The sequence below is a fragment of the Pipra filicauda genome, unplaced genomic scaffold (genome assembly GCF_003945595.2).
Source record: "Pipra filicauda isolate LSUMZ 115617 unplaced genomic scaffold, ASM394559v2 scaffold120_size2142806_pilon, whole genome shotgun sequence".
Classification (NCBI taxonomy): domain Eukaryota; kingdom Metazoa; phylum Chordata; class Aves; order Passeriformes; family Pipridae; genus Pipra; species Pipra filicauda.
This window is the reverse complement of record NW_024103663.1, coordinates 940342-955980: the sequence shown is the minus strand read 5'-3', so window position 1 is coordinate 955980 and position 15639 is coordinate 940342. Positions and strand designations below refer to the sequence as shown.

The window sequence follows — 15639 nt, the reverse complement described above, 5'->3', positions numbered from 1 at the left end:
TTACAGTTTACATAAGCTGTATGACAGGGTATGCCTAAAGAATAGCATTACAACTATACAAAGATTAAGGCTTATTATAACCTGTTAGAATTTATAGTGTTATAAACTACAAACACTCTTACCATATTGCTTGAAGAAATTCAGATAGAGATTTCCTGTAGGAATCTGTACAATCCTACAAGCTGAGCTACATTATACCTGACAATACAGTGACACCTGATCTGAGGAGCAGAAAGGGATTTTCAAATTATGAAAATATATTATGGCACTGTAGCTTAAAAAGCTTAAGATAGGAAGCCTAAATTAACATTAACCTCTATTACAGGAGGAGAGCTTAATCAAAGGTGAAAAAGAACACAACTAACCTGACTTTTCCCACAGAAACACTAAATGGAACAATCACAGCTCAGGCTCCAACAGCCTCCAGACATTCCCCTCGGTGCCGCTCCTGCAGGCACTGCCGCGTGTCTGGAGCACTGACAGCCTGCACTGGAGCTGGGGAGCAGCTCTGCTTGGAGCACTCCCAGCCTGCTCTAGAGCTGTGGAGCAGTTCCCTGGCTGCTCCCAAAGCCCGGGGAGTTCCTGGATGTGCTCTGCTGTGCACCAGCCCCACGGCTCTGCAGTGCCGCGGATCAGGTGGTTGCGGAGCCGCGCGCAGGAACAGGATGCAGCTGAGGAGACAAGCACAGCCCCCGGCAGCCTCTGGAGCTGCTCTCCAGAACAAGGCGACCTCTAAGCTCCCATCCATCACGGAAACGATGTGCTGATACTGCAGGAGACCACGGTAAGTTTGTGGTTTTTTGTTTTTAATCACAAAAACCTACTACGGAATCAGAGACGGAAACGGGAGCGGAATTAGGAGTTGCTGACAGATGCTTGCACCAGAAATTTGCTGCAGTGTCAGAGATTTCTTACTAACAGCAATTCGGGCTCTGGACATGTGTTACCAGCTTTGAGAATGTGATTAACACTGTAAGGAGGGGAAAAATACTAACGTGCATGTGAGCATGAACGTGGAATTTGCGTTTCAAACTACATTCCTAAGATGTATTTTAACCAATTTACTTAAGCAAACAGCATCCCTGGATGGGGGGGACTGCTACACTACTGCAGAGATTTGTGAAGCAGATCCAGTTGACAGCCATTTTTTCATCCTCTATAAAAGAACACATTATTCCAAACATAATATAGGCTTGAAATCACTAAAAACAAGAAGCAGACATTGTATAACGTTTGGAAGAGACTTGCATTTTCGGAAGAAAGCCCTCATTTGAGCTGGAGGGGGAAAGGGAGATGAAAAAACAAGTCTCATTCTGCCAGACAACATGACAGGCTGAAGGGATGCTTTGTGAAGTCTCTCTTGAACAATTCTAAAAAGGACCGTGCCTCAAAGGGGGTTATTGATATTTTTACTTAATTTCTCCTGCAAGTGGCCATTGCCCAGACAACCCTTATACAGAGATAAAATGTATTATATGGGTTTAAAGGGTGTCATTTTGGTATATTTATTTCCAGGCAACAATGGAATACCAGATATCGAATACATCTACCTGTCTGCTGGTCCTTCTGGTTTTCCTACCCACTGGTTTGGGTATCTGTCCTTCTAGCTGTACATGCTCAGGAAACGACAGGAATGTGGACTGTTCAGGCAGAAACTTAACTGTACTGCCCCAGGGACTTCAGGACAACCTTACATATTTAAATCTGTCCTTTAACCAGTTTGTAGATCTCGATCATCAGCTAACGAGGTTCACCAATCTGAGGACCCTTGATATTTCAAATAATTGGCTCAAGAATGTTCCTGCTCATCTGCCTAAATCCTTATGGGAATTATATGCCACAAACAACAACATTAAAGTTCTTCAGAAACTTGATACAGCTTACCAGTGGAATCTTCGAGTGCTCGATGTTTCCAGGAATATGGTGGAAAGAGCTGTCCTGATCAACAACACACTGAGCAGTCTCAAGTTTCTCAATCTCAGCAGCAACAAACTTTGGACAGTTCCAACCAATATCCCCTACAACATAGAGACTGTGGATCTATCCAATAACTTCTTGTCCCAGATACTCCCAGGAACACTGGTGAGACTTCAACACCTCACAAGCCTCTACCTGCACAACAACAAGTTCTCGTACATTCCTGACAAAGCTTTTGACCAGCTCCTTCAGCTGCAGGTAGTAACTCTATACAACAACCCCTGGGCCTGCAGCGACAAACAGAACATCCCCTACGTGCTGCAGTGGGTGCAGGGCACAGCTGCCCGTGTCCTGGGGGCTCCCTGTGCCCACCAGGCCAGGCTCTGGGCCAGCGCCGCGCCCGCCTCGGCCGCGCCCAAGGCCGGGGACTCCAGCCCCCCGACCAAGGGGGTGCAGGCAGCAGACAGAGCCACCTCTCCCGAGGCAGCCGAACCCACCCAAGTGACCAAAACGCACAAACAACTGAAAGCCAAGGAAGTCACTCCCCTGGCCACCCAGAGCCACCCGGTTCTGTTCCCCAGCACGGAGCAGCCCCTGCTCCGCCACCCCGACGGCCTGACCTGGAGGGACGGCGGCTCCTGGGACGCAGGAGCCACACACACGATCCACGCCACGGGTCCAACCGAGGGCAACTCCACGGGATCACCCACCACTCCCATGACTTTAAGCATCACCAGTGGAATGCCAACAAACTACTCCAAGATGCCTCACAGCACAACCACTACCTTAAGGAAAGAGGAGGCCGCGACCGGCGCTCCCAACACGCGCGTGCCCTCCCGAGCCAGCACCTGGGAGCTCTCCCTGGTGTCTGTGCTCGTGCTGCACGCAGTGACCGTGTTTGCTGACTGAGGGCTGGTACCCTGGGGAACTCACCGAGTGCACTCCTGTGACACACAGCTGGAGTTGAGACCTCCAGTTAAAATAACGAATCAAAACAAGAAATTCAGAGTTCTGACTCTGGTCTAAAGAAAATAACAGTTCTTAAAGACGTGCACACTAATGTCTTGATACTAAGCTGCTACTTATTTTCATATGTCTTAATTGAGTACAACTAACCTATTCTTCTGTTTTTAAAAATGTGCTTATTTTGTATTTAAATTTTTCATTTTACTTGCACAGAATAAACACATCAGAATTTTAAGTACTGATTTTATGTATGATTTTGTCATTGAACAACTGGAAAAAAACAGAAGGCCTGTATCATATCTGCATTGTCTTGCTTGACTTGCCAGTGAGCAATTCCTGTAATATAGCAGCACAGATGCTCTGTAAGTTATGACAACATGCAAAAGGAAGGGAAAAAATAAAGGAACTAAACTGAGCTGTTTCACTAATAAGAAGTTATTCCTGAGCAAAATTGCTAGCATGTGTATCTATGTTTGCTTCATATGTACTAGGATATTTTAAATATGAAGAACAACAGTCTTGAATTTAGGAATTAAATATGACAACGCCATGATATCTGCTAAGAGGGTGTAAACTGAGAAGGCAACATGGTCCAACTTCAGCATGGGAAAGTGGTAGGGGCCAGTATCCTTCTGCTCTGTCTCCACGTAGAGACTGCAGGCAACTTATTGCTCTCTCCATAGCAAAAAAAAAAAAAGAAAAAAAAAAAGAAAAAAAAAAGATGACTAGAGGAAAATGCCAGATGTTCAGTGCCATGACACGCTCCAACACCAGGGAGTTATCTACCCAAATTAACGACATGGAACTCCTTAACTTTACGTCAAGTGACATCCTGAAGTGTTAATATATTCTGCTTAAAAGAGTATCTCAAATCAGCCAGAATGTAGCAAACTACAACCAGTAAAATGAAATACCAGCCAACTTCTAACACAAGTCATGTAACAAATCAATTAAGCAATTAGTTGGCGAGCTGTCATTGAAACAATCCTGACTCTTGTGGCTTCACAGAGAATTACTTCAGTCCCTGGCACTGAACTGCCCAACCCCTGCTTTCCAAGGGCGAGCATGGGTGCTCTTCTCCCTGCCATCTGCACCTCAGCCAGTAGAAATAGTTGCACGCATGGTTCTGCCCACTCTAGGAAAACTAGTTAAATTATGGCAAAGGTACCTGATATACTACAGATGAAGTTTTGCAAACAGCATGAAATGAAAAACGAAGAACAAGTTAATTGAAAAAGTATTACTCACTTAATATTACAGATCTTATACAATGTTTTCCATTCATTCCAGGCCATTTAATTTCCAGTTATTGTAGCATGAAGGTGCTACAAAACCCAGAAAACCTCGCAACTGAGACTGGAGTCCTCTACCTGTTTCTCCTAAGGTGTCAGTGGGGGCTGTAAACCATTTACAACTACTGGTATCAGAGAAATCACAACTTTCCAACTGTGAACAGTATTTCTATAACCGGAAATGTGTTTTAATTTCTAACAGTAAATGTTACACAATGGATTTGTACAGTTATTTCATTGGCATTTAAGTAAAAATAAAGTTATGTTTGTATTGAACTGAATTAGTGTCAGTGCTTCTTTTCAAATAAGCAGAGTAATACCACTGAATAGTTAACATTTTACTATACAAACCTGTTTCAAGCAGACATTTGGCTCCCTCTTCATGTCTCATGGGGGAAAATTACAGTTAAATTATATTATTTTGATACTGATGTATCCCTAATGTTGTACAGTAATAAGCTGATGATATGATCATAACATTGGGACTATCCTTCCCTGTCCTACCCTTTAGAACTTGCAAATCCCTAGAATGTCCCTGCCTGCCTCTCTCTCTCTGGGCAGTCCATGTGTTTGCTAAGTGCTGACTGACTGTAACACAGCCCCAACCTACTTATGGTGCTCAGAACTCAGTATTCCCAGAGCTCTCCCATTCATATGGCTTCATCCCACACAGTGGGAGCAGCTTGGCTTGCAGGCAGGACAGATCCCAGAACAAGGGCTGTGACTAAACTGCCTGATTTGAGGAAATGACATGAAATACTCCACGTGTCTTTGCTGCAGAATCAATACAGGATGCCAAATTCCACTGCATTAAAAAAACCTCCACGGAACCGACTTTAAACACTCAGAATGCTTCACCCACAACGAGACCATTCAGTGAAGAGCAACAGGAAAACATTGTTTTCCAGAAGTTATTTGGGGCAAATTGCAAGCCCCCACCCTGAAGGACTTGCTACCCAGACTTCAGAGTCTTCAGCATGCTAATAAAAGCCTGGAAGTGGGAGTGGGACTGGGGGCTTCTCCATATCCATGTGCAGGACTGGGAAGCTGGGACACAAACCTGCAGCTGGGGATGGAGTGAGCCGGCCCTGCCACGTGCCAGGGCTGTGCTCCTGCCCAAACCCTGCCAGGGGCAAGCACCAGGGCTTCTCACTCAGCCTGCTTTCAATAAAGCAGACTGGAATTTAGGCTTGCCTGTATTTTTCTGGAATACGAATGAGCCGATAAGGGAGCTGGAGGAGGCAGCAGTGTGGCAGCCGAGCACTTGTTGCTGGGCAACTGTGCAGTCACACTGAGCTAAACCCAGGGCCTGGTTTGTAAACATGCTGCTCGCTCAGAGCACCAGAAATATCAAATAACCTGTTCTCAGTGAAATTATCTTCCAAAACAACCAGGTAGCATTTCAGGGCAATACTCAAAATACCCAAAAATGCTCTGGCACACCTTTAATAGCTCTGTGCTGGCTCTCAAAAGGGTAAAATTGCTGTGGGACTGATGTGCTCTGCAGCAATAACTCAGAGGTTTGTATTCCTATTAATTAGTTTGGGAGCAGCTTTAAAACCTAATGGCAGTAGTTCAGGATCAATATTTGTTGATTTATGGATCATTTTAGTAAAAGGATAGGGCTTAAAAACAGAAGAGCACTGGCTCCAGGAGCCGGGCTGTTGCCCAGGAAACAAAATGTGAAGATAGATGACAGAAGGAATTAAATTTCACAGCACAAGAACGACATAAACTGATCCAGATATATCAGTAAAATGACTCAACAATGCCCTAGCAACAAGATCACAAACTACCAAAAAAAAAAAAAAGGAAAAAACAACCCCAAAAAAAACCCAGCCTGCTGCAAGCCCTCAAACATACTGGCAGCTCTAATCTAAAATCTAAACAGTTTTTCCACATTTCACACCTTAAAAACACAACATCTGGCTCAGAACCAGACAACAAACACCCCAAATAAGCCCCACTTAGCCACATCCCCACGACAAGAGAAGATGCCAGGGCATCATCCCAGAGCAAAGCCTGTCCTGCTGGGTTTGACAAGAGGCCTTGCCAGGAGAACTGCACGTGCAGCTGCTCCAGGGAAATGGAACAAAATAGGGAATAAAAACATGGCAAGCAGAGAATTTTTTTAAGAGAATTCCAAAGACTGCCTTCACTTCTAACTCTGTGTGTGGAAGGCACTTAAACATTAGGGATCTTGCTAAAAAAAAAAATTAAAGGGGGAGAAAAAGGTATCCAAACTTCTCTTGGGGACAATCCCTTCTGTCAGCACACAAGCAGGTTCATGGACTGTTGTGTGGCTTTTGAAGACAGAAAATCAGGACAGAAGATAAGTGATGCTACTCATCTTGTGTTCTTCCACTCTATCCAATGAGTCAAGGGCATTGAAAATGCAGAAAAGTTAAAGGAAGGCAATTTCCCCAGTCAAAGGGGGTTTGTAACTCAACCTACAGAGTAAAAAGCACTACTGAAAACAATGAAAAATTTAATAAAATTAAGGATCTACAATTTTCATTAATTGAAAAGATCCTACATGCCTGTTGAGCATTACTTTCATTAGAAACATGCAATTTGAAGAATTACTTGCTTGCAAGCATGTGTTGATCATTTATTTAAACTGCTGGATACAAACAGAAGATGCTGCTAAGAAAGTGGCTTCCTCTGCTTCTTTCCATGTTTTCACAGGAACTCCCAAGGCTCTGCAGAAGGTTCACCACTGATGACATCCCCTCTCATGACAATGCCAGAACTGGCACCAGCAGTGCCACTGTCACCACCGGCACACCACGAGCAGCAGTGCCACAGCCAGCACGGAGCACCCTATGGATCAACACTGGCACCACCCTATGGATCAACACTGGCACCACCATCCAAAGCTCTTCCCACCTCACCCCGACAGGCAGCTCAGACAGGAGTCCCCAGGGAGCACAGCCACTCCTGCCATGACACAGCTCAGCACAGCAGCAGCGAGGCAGCGCAGCCAGCACCCGCCGGCACCACACACCGGGAGCACCAGGAAGAGTTCACACAGCAACATCTGCTTCTCTCATTACCTTTGTGCTGTTTCCACAGATCCCAATCATTTCAAAAAACTTAGACCATGATGGTCAAACTGAAGCAACATCACAGCCACGCTTGTGTGTGAAGCTTCTAAGTACTTGTATTACTCCTTAAAATGAGATACCACTTTGAGGGACCACTTTGAGAAATTTTATCCCATGTTTTAGCTCGTTACTCATTTAATACTTCAGAAAATGAAAATGATAAAATCACCAATAAAGGGTTAACAGCAATGTGGTGTAGATGTAGTTTACTTGAGACAGTGAAAATTAATAAAGTGCATTTAAAATATTAGGTGTTTTTCCACAGGTATTGACATACTCCTGGGCTGAAAAACTATGACAGTTTTGATTTAGGAAACAACTCAAAAATACTGTCAACAACTAAGCTATTTTCAGATTCTTGTCTGTTACAAAGTTGGTGTCTCTTATACACACTTGATACTTTTGATTTACAGTTATTTCAGACTGGGAAGGTGAAAGGTTTCTTACCGCCGAGCGATGTAGTAGAAAACAGGATTGCCAACTTTGGATGTCCCAGCTTGGTAGAAAATATTTAACGTTTTCAGTGCTTTGAACTCCTCCTTTTCATGTACCTGATGCCTAAAAAGCAATATATGGACATCAACTTTCACAACTACCTTTCAAAAAAGTAAAATAATAAAAAATAAAAACCAACCAAATCCTCTTTACTTGCACCTTTAAACAAAAATATTAAGTTCACATAATCTTAAGCCTTCGTTAAATCACAAATGTTAATACCATCTCCAGTGCCCAGTTTAGTCTTTTTCATTAAAATCTACTCAGAACTCTAAAAGTTTTACACAGACTCGGCTTCTTAAACTCCCCTTCGAAACAACAGCAGGAGCCTCAATAACTGCTCACAGCCCCACACATGGTAAAGTCTAGAATCCCCCACCACTGCATGTCCCCACCACAACACTCTCATTACCTCGTCATAAACTCTTCAAATTTGGAACTGGTGAGATTTAAACTGGACCAATGTGTATCTGCCACAGGTTTGTGCTCAGGAGGCCCCAGGTAGGCAAGAAGAGTGGCCATCTTGTCAAAAGGTCGTCGTCCAACAGCCTTGTGGTCCCTGCAAACAGCAGATTCCTTGTAAGAAAAGTGCTTTACTCAGCAATTCCTACTTTTTTTGCCTACCAACAGGCTGGAGCTGGCTGGATTTTCTTTTTTCAAAAAAAATACAAAGAGCATTCAACGAAGACTGATATCCTTCTCAGTAATAATAACAGAAGCATAGGAGAGTATTTCCAAATATTAACAGCTTTAAGCTGAGGAGGCTAAATTTAGACTGGATATTAGGAATAACTTCTTCCCTGTGAGGGTGGTGGGATACTGGCACAGGTTTCCCAGAGAAGCTGTGGCTGCCCTATCCCTGGAAGTGTCCGAGGCCAGGCTGGACGGGGCTTGGAGCAACCTGGGCTAGTGGAAGGTGTCCCTGCCCATGGCAGGGGTGAAGTGAGATGAGCTCTAAGGTCTTTTCCAACCCAAACCAGTCCATGATTCCATGATACATTTCCCATCAGCAACTCCCCTCCTCCCCCCTCTGAAGCCTCACCTGTTGCTGGACAGGTACTGGCCGATCTTCTCCTGGTTGTTCCACAGCAGCCGGTGCAGGGCCAGGACGTTGCCGTCGCTGATGAAGGACAGGCTGTGGTTGACGGTGTCACTCGCTGGGCAGTCAGACGCGATGTCAAGGAAAAACCTGGAATTCACACCCAGGAACAGCCATCAGTGTGTGAGAGAAACCTCCCAAGGAGACTCCAGGTAAATGATGGGCTGTGAAGGCACTCTCAGCTCCCTCTGCACACTCTGGGAGTGCCCCCAGGCCTCACCTTCGTGCTGCATCAAAGTTGCTTTTCACAAAATCATTAAAAGGCCGCATATGCTCTTCTTTTGTAAACAGGACGTGGTTGGCAATACTCTGAAGTATCTAAAGAATAAAAAGACAGCAAAGACACAAAGGTTTAATGTAGTAACTGTTACGATAATTAACAGTTAAATTGTTTCTGCCAGACAACAAAAAGGCCAATAAGCCAATTAATTTAAAACACATTCACTTTCAAAGTCTTTTCTTTCTCCTACTTTTAAATACTAGAAAACCACTTCACTTATTTATGAATTTTACTCAAGTTAAATCGGGAAAATAAATCATCTTTCAAACCACCATTTATTAAATGTTAACTATTTTTCCTAGAAGTTAGACAGGCAAGTCAAATCAATAGCACATACCTATTTTAAGAAAAATATAACTCCTCAACATTTAAAATGGATAATATGCACAAGGCAAAGAATTTGTGTGCCATCACTAAACCTTTTTTTCGTTTTTACAAGAAATATGACCAAATGAGATTAAAGACAGGAAAAATCCTTTCTTTAGCAGTGGTATGAACTCAGTCAGTGCCGGCTGTTCCCCTCACTGTGCTCACAGCAACACCAGTCACTTGTTTGTTTTCAAGTGAGAAGTTCAAGTGGAGGGCTGGAATCCTGCTCTCTTCTCCACCACTTTGGCGAGGTGCTTTTCCCCTCACAGGTGTTTTTCCCCACATAGCCTGCTGCTGAACCTCCTTACCCTGCTGGGAGCTCTAACATCAACGCCACGGTGTTTAAATGCGCCTTCAACAAACATGATGGTCGCTACAAAAAACTACAAGTTTTCCTACGTTTTCACATACCCATCAGAGAACAGAACTGAAGCAGGCAGAAAGTAAAACATGGGCACGTAAAAACACCCCCGGGCTCACCTTTGACATGAGCTTCAGGCCCCTCTCGATCCTGGGCGGGGGCTTCTTGTCCAGGATGCCGGCCTCGTACGGGGACACGATGGTGGGGTTGATGAAGCGCAGGAACATGGCGCTGCCCACGGCGCTGATGCTGTTCTGAGGGAAGCGCTGGCTCACCACCTGCGGGTGAGGCACAGAGAACAGCTGCCGTGAGGGCAGGGAGGGCTGCTGGCAAAGCCTGCACGGTAAGCCAAGCCTAAGCATTCCTTCCACACCAGCCATGCTCAGAACATTCGAGTGAGCTCTGCTGCACCGCAGAGGATCAGAACAGAGGGGAAGGACTGAGGGGCAGGGGGGTCTCACACCAGCTGCCTTCACCTCAGCTGCTGCACAGCCTTCCCTGACAGGGAAACGGCTACGACAGCTCCTGCACAGTGTCTGGGAGCTGCTATCCCAGGCCTTGACAGACTCTGGGAGCTGCTGCCCCTCCATCCCATGCCCTGCCAGACTCTGGGAGCTGCTGCCCCTCCACCCCATGCCCTGCCAGTATCTGAGAGCTGCTGCCCCTCCACCCCATGCCCTGCCAGACTCTGGGAGCTGCTGCCCCTCCATCCCAGGCCCTGCCAGTATCTGAGAGCTGCTCCATCCCGGGCCCTGCCAAGGGCTGTATGTTCACCCTCAGGTGTGCACAGCCTTCCACCAAACACACACAACGCTCTTGGGATTAGTGGGTCTTTTATCTGTGTACTTATAATGGCACAATAGAGCACAAGAGCCTCTCCAGCTATGTGCTGTCTCCACTTGTGTTGTGAAGTTTCAGTAGTAATTTTAAATTTGTGAAGAGGAGATATTTGCAGAAAAACTCTTCAGAACTATCACAGAAAGACAATGAGCCAGAGCTGAGTAGCCAGTGCACTTCTCTGCCTACCCACACACTGTCCAAAACCACTGAGCAGGAATTTGCTACAACTACATATTTAAAATATGGTTCTTTTCTATCAAGGGAAAACAATAATTCTGAATTTGTGGTAAGAAAAAAGAAATCTCTTTGCTTTTAGGAAATCAGCTACGCATTACTAAGAGGAGAGTTATTGTCTAGGTATCTTTCACTTGACTTTGAACAGTTAAAGACAAAGCTTCCTGACAAAAATAAAGTTCTCAGATATGCAACATGTGGTCCTATAAAGCATCAATATCTGTGTGTGTTTTAATGAGTAACAATGGTTAATCAAAACGAGTCAGATTCTACCTTTTCACAGAATAAAATTAGCAAGCTTGGTATTATAAGGTACAGCTTGAAAGAAATAAAAAAAACCCAAACAAATCCAATTTTAGTAAAATGCTTCAAAACATAACTAGTGCAATCTCAAATCATGCTGCTTAAACCAGACAAAGCCATTAGTACAAAATACACCAAGAATCACTTTGGCTCAATAGCAACTCCAGTCCGTTACCTTGGGATGCAATTACTGATATTTTCTTGTAAAATACTGGTTTGCCCACAGATTTTGCATTTTAAACACAATTACTATTCTGCTCAGTTACAGCAAAAATAAGAGAGTATTTATTAAAAGTCTAAATTCCCATTCTGCCTGGTTTATTCATACTTTATATTTTTAGGTTACTGCCAAAGAAAAGGATAAATCTGAACTTTTAATGACACCAATCTAAAGCAACCCACAGATCTAAATTCTAACACAGCAAGTTACTTAAAATGGGAAATCTCCTTTTCTCAGAAAATAAATACTAGTGCTAAGTTCATTTTTTTTTGCTTAGCCACAAAGCAAACAAAAGAAAATGTATCAGAAGCACGTCCCATGATGCTTTTTTCAGTGCCCCACAACTATTAATTGTTCTTTGCCCATGATGCAAGCTCAGGTTATCTGCCAGAGTGTTAAAGCAGCTCAACAGACTCAGACTTTTCTCAAAAACAAAGAAAACATTTTCCTTCCGCATTTTTTTTTTAATTTGAAGACGGTGGCAAGGCTAGAAGAGTCAGAGTATTAAACACTAAGCAGTAAGGTTAAAAATGTCTTTTGTTTACTCAAATAGGCACACAGAGAATATTTTAAATATAACTTAATTCCAGTGTTAATTGAAATGAAAGCTATTTTGTGCCAGAATTAGTAGAATGATTTTACAGTGAGGTCAAATAGACTGAAGTGAAGATATTTTGAACAAACAGCAAAAGATTTCTGTTGTGCTTTGAAAGAAATGGCTAATAAAAAGGTCTCCAAACTTACTGATTTTTTGTTTTCCTTTTTTTCTTTTACGGTAGCTTTATTCAGTAGAGAGTGGCAAGTTGCCTACAGAACAGAGATGAGCACAAACAAGTCACAGCACCAACTACATACAGCAACAAAAAAACCAATGTTGACTTGTACACAAATTACACAGTAAAATGTAACAAACATAACCAACAGAAAATGAAATATATAAACTAAAGACTGATGATGGAGTTTTTATTTCACAGTTTTATTACATCTTATTTACAAAGCACTAAATACAAAACAAGCAAATGTTGAATTTCAATCATTTCTACTATTTCTGGCTAGATTAAAAGTCAAACCACATCAATGTGCTCGTCATATACAATATTGGGCCTTAAATGGTATATTCAGCTTTCAAATGTATTTCACCATCCCCAAATAATTTCAGTAGTAAAAATAGGAGTGTTATACCTTTGAAATACATATGACTTTTAACATTAAATTTAGAGTTTTAAATCTTCCCAATGTTTCTCTGTGTGTCCTTCAATTTAGTTAGACCTGTAAACCACCCGGGTTATTCCCACTGGGAGAACTAACACTGCCATAAACACTCTGTGGACAAAGGAAGAAAAAAAGCCAGCAGGTCTGTGTTAATATTAGAGATTTCCAGATCAAGAGATCTGACTTGATTGTGCTTATTTCTGCACTTCACTGAGATGCAAAGGGACCCACCGAGAACCATCAAATTCTGTGCTCTTTCCAGCAGGACTTGAGCAAAGCCAGAGCACCTCAGCCTCGTGCACTGCTCCCTGGGCAGAGGCACCTCCTGCAGCTCAATCCTACAGCCTTCCTGCCAGCTGGAACGGGGCAGAGCAGCCCTGGGGAGCCCTACAGCCACCCCTGGAGCTGGATCCACAGCCAGCCTGCAGCCCTCAGCACTGGAGAGCAAACACACACTCACCTTCAAACCCTCTCTAAGGGTCACACTGGAACTGGGACAGAATTCCTACAACTTGACAATGTAACAGAGTAAAAAGCAAAAACCCCAAACCAAAGCAGGCAGTAAAAGCTACTGTGCTCACCAAGCTGAACTGAAGTTGTGCAGGACCTATTAATATTTAACCAGTGGCACCTCTGCCAACCTTCTCTGTGCAATTCCCACAGAGTGGCTTCTGAAGCAGTTGGACACACTCTGCTCACCCAGCCACTGCCATACAGGACATTTCCACCCCTCTTTAGGGAGAAAAATCATGTATGTGGGGATTTTCTGAAATAGCCAGCACAAATTCCCTGCAGGAGTTACTTTGATCAGCCCACTCCTGAACACACATTACCTGGAAGGAGCCAGGCGACTCTGTCACAGGAGCCAGTTATTGATGTTTCCAAAGGAAAACACTTACTGGGCTCTGTTCCCAAAACAGAAACACCAGCCAGCATAGAAACCAACATCCAACTAAAGATGTTTCTGTGATGTTGCTACATTGATTAAAATTAGTTATTAATCATTTAAAGAACACACCTGCTGAGTACTCTTTGCACACACAGCTACTTTAAAACTCTAAGAACTAAAACACCCCACAAAATTCAGTCTCATTTACTTTCACACTAGTGCTTGGCACGGAACACATTCACCTTATTAAAAGTGAAGTTATCTATAAAAGTCTTGTTTTTTATGATAAAAATGGATTAATACTCCCAAATCAGATCTTGACTGTACTTTCTTTCAGATAAAGGCCAGACTCTTCAGAACTCCTGGGAATTTTAAGTACAGAATGAATTACTACGTTATTTGTGATGAATGAACACTTGTACAAGGATATAGGTGTTACCACAAACAGCTAAAGTAGTAAACATTGAAGCTGAGTATCAGTGTATATCACTTGTATATTTGCCAGTAAATCATCTCTTTCGGGAACAAATTACCCTTATTACCAAATGCAGTAAAGGCAAGAATAAAGCCAACAGACTTGGAAAGGCTTCCATAGAAAAATCTCTGGGAATGCCCACTGGTAAGCACATTTTAGAAATTCCATTTCAAGTAGGGATCACAAATGGTCTGCACAGAGATAATTTCTAATATTGTACCACTGAAATGGTAATAATCATGATACCTCCTGGAAACAGCATATAAACCTAATTCCAGGATCAGCTGTGGGGAAATGTAACATCCAATAACAGGAGAAACAACCAAAGCTGTTGTGGGACTTTTTCAGCAACACTCAAATATTCTCCCACTGATATCTGAGACTGTGGCCATGAAGGAAACCAACCTGCCCACTCCATTTCCTGATTTCAGCAACCAAACACAGCAAAAAAACCCCCAAACCACCCCCCCCAACCCAAACACAGCCACTGTCAGGAGGAGAAAGCAATGGCTTTAGAAGCCACTCAGCTGTCAGAGCAACACAAGGCACAGCATTTGCAGGCCTGATTCACTGCAGGAGCTCACAGAACAGCCCAGACCACAACAGTCACAACAGAAACTCACTGCTCCTCTCTCCCAAGCTCTGGGAATCGCAGCAGTTGCCCTGGTTAATCCAGAATTAGTTCATCATTAGTTCACATAGCTCATAAAATCTATTTTCTTTGCTTTAGACCTGAGATACACTCTGTGGCCCAAGGGCCAAAAGTAGCTCTTCCAGAGCACTTCACTGAGACCACAGCTCCAATATTCCACCAGGCACAGCATTCCACAGTCCTCCAACAGGACTGGAAACTCTTGCTGATGAGCACTGCGGGGATCCCTACTGGGATTTTTAGCAGCAGCTAAATCCATCAGAATCACACAGAGTAAGAGAGACCCAGCAGGACCCTGGGCTCAGCCTGCTGAGCTGCTGCAGGGACACAGGACAGAGCAGAGGACTGGGGATGGAGCTCAGGGAATGGGGTACCTAAAAAACCAACATCGAGTCACCTCCTCATTGCCAACCCAAATCTTCAAACACCATTCAGCCCCTGCATTTAGATTTGTGGTTTTGATCAAGTGCCTGAGAAGAGTCTTTAAGAGATGTCCACTGTGTACTGCCCCAAGCTCCAAAGTGCTGGAATTTTACAAACCAACCCCAAAGCTCAGGGGCAGGCAACCACTGCAGGCATACCTGGTATAAACAATGGCACACACTGCGCAGCTGGGGTGGGAACTCCGAGGAAGAATTAATGATTGCCTGAAAAAACTTGTCTGTCATTTGCAAGAGGCTCCGCTGGTTCTCCTCCAGGCTCTCTGTGGGCTCCAGCCTGCAACACACCCACACACGTATGACCAGCAGTGGCACACAGGACACAAACTGCACTCACGTGCTCGGCAGAATCTCACTGCCTCAGTTTTCTTATGGAAATACTTATGAACTTTTACACAACAGTTTCCATCGCTATTTTAAACCACATAAGATGCAAATAAAAGGTCACATAAAACCCAGCAATGAACAGGCTGTAGGTGGGATCCTCT

The 15639-nt window shown here is 43.7% G+C and overlaps 2 protein-coding genes across 4 annotated transcripts in view; one reads left to right on the top strand and one right to left on the bottom strand.

Moving 5' to 3' along the window:
- The window catches only part of NF1 (neurofibromin 1), an 80153-nt gene that overhangs the window by 35571 nt on the left and 28943 nt on the right, over positions 1-15639 (bottom strand). For 2 of the 3 annotated variants that reach the window (XM_039387169.1, XM_039387180.1), the window contains exons 30-36: positions 15293-15428; positions 12228-12290; positions 10006-10164; positions 9097-9194; positions 8820-8966; positions 8190-8336; positions 7730-7840 (exon numbers count right to left, since the gene is read on the bottom strand). In XM_039387169.1, the coding sequence (XP_039243103.1) occupies positions 7730-7840; positions 8190-8336; positions 8820-8966; positions 9097-9194; positions 10006-10164; positions 12228-12290; positions 15293-15428 (861 nt within the window). The remainder of the gene's footprint in view (positions 1-7729; positions 7841-8189; positions 8337-8819; positions 8967-9096; positions 9195-10005; positions 10165-12227; positions 12291-15292; positions 15429-15639) is intronic. The other variant, XM_027751517.2, reaches the window with a different exon arrangement.
- OMG (oligodendrocyte myelin glycoprotein) lies at positions 530-4456 on the top strand. Its single transcript, XM_027751518.2, has 2 exons — positions 530-784; positions 1516-4456. The coding sequence occupies exon 2, from the start codon at positions 1522-1524 to the stop codon at positions 2824-2826; it is 1305 nt and encodes a 434-aa protein (XP_027607319.1). The 5' UTR covers positions 530-784; positions 1516-1521; the 3' UTR covers positions 2827-4456.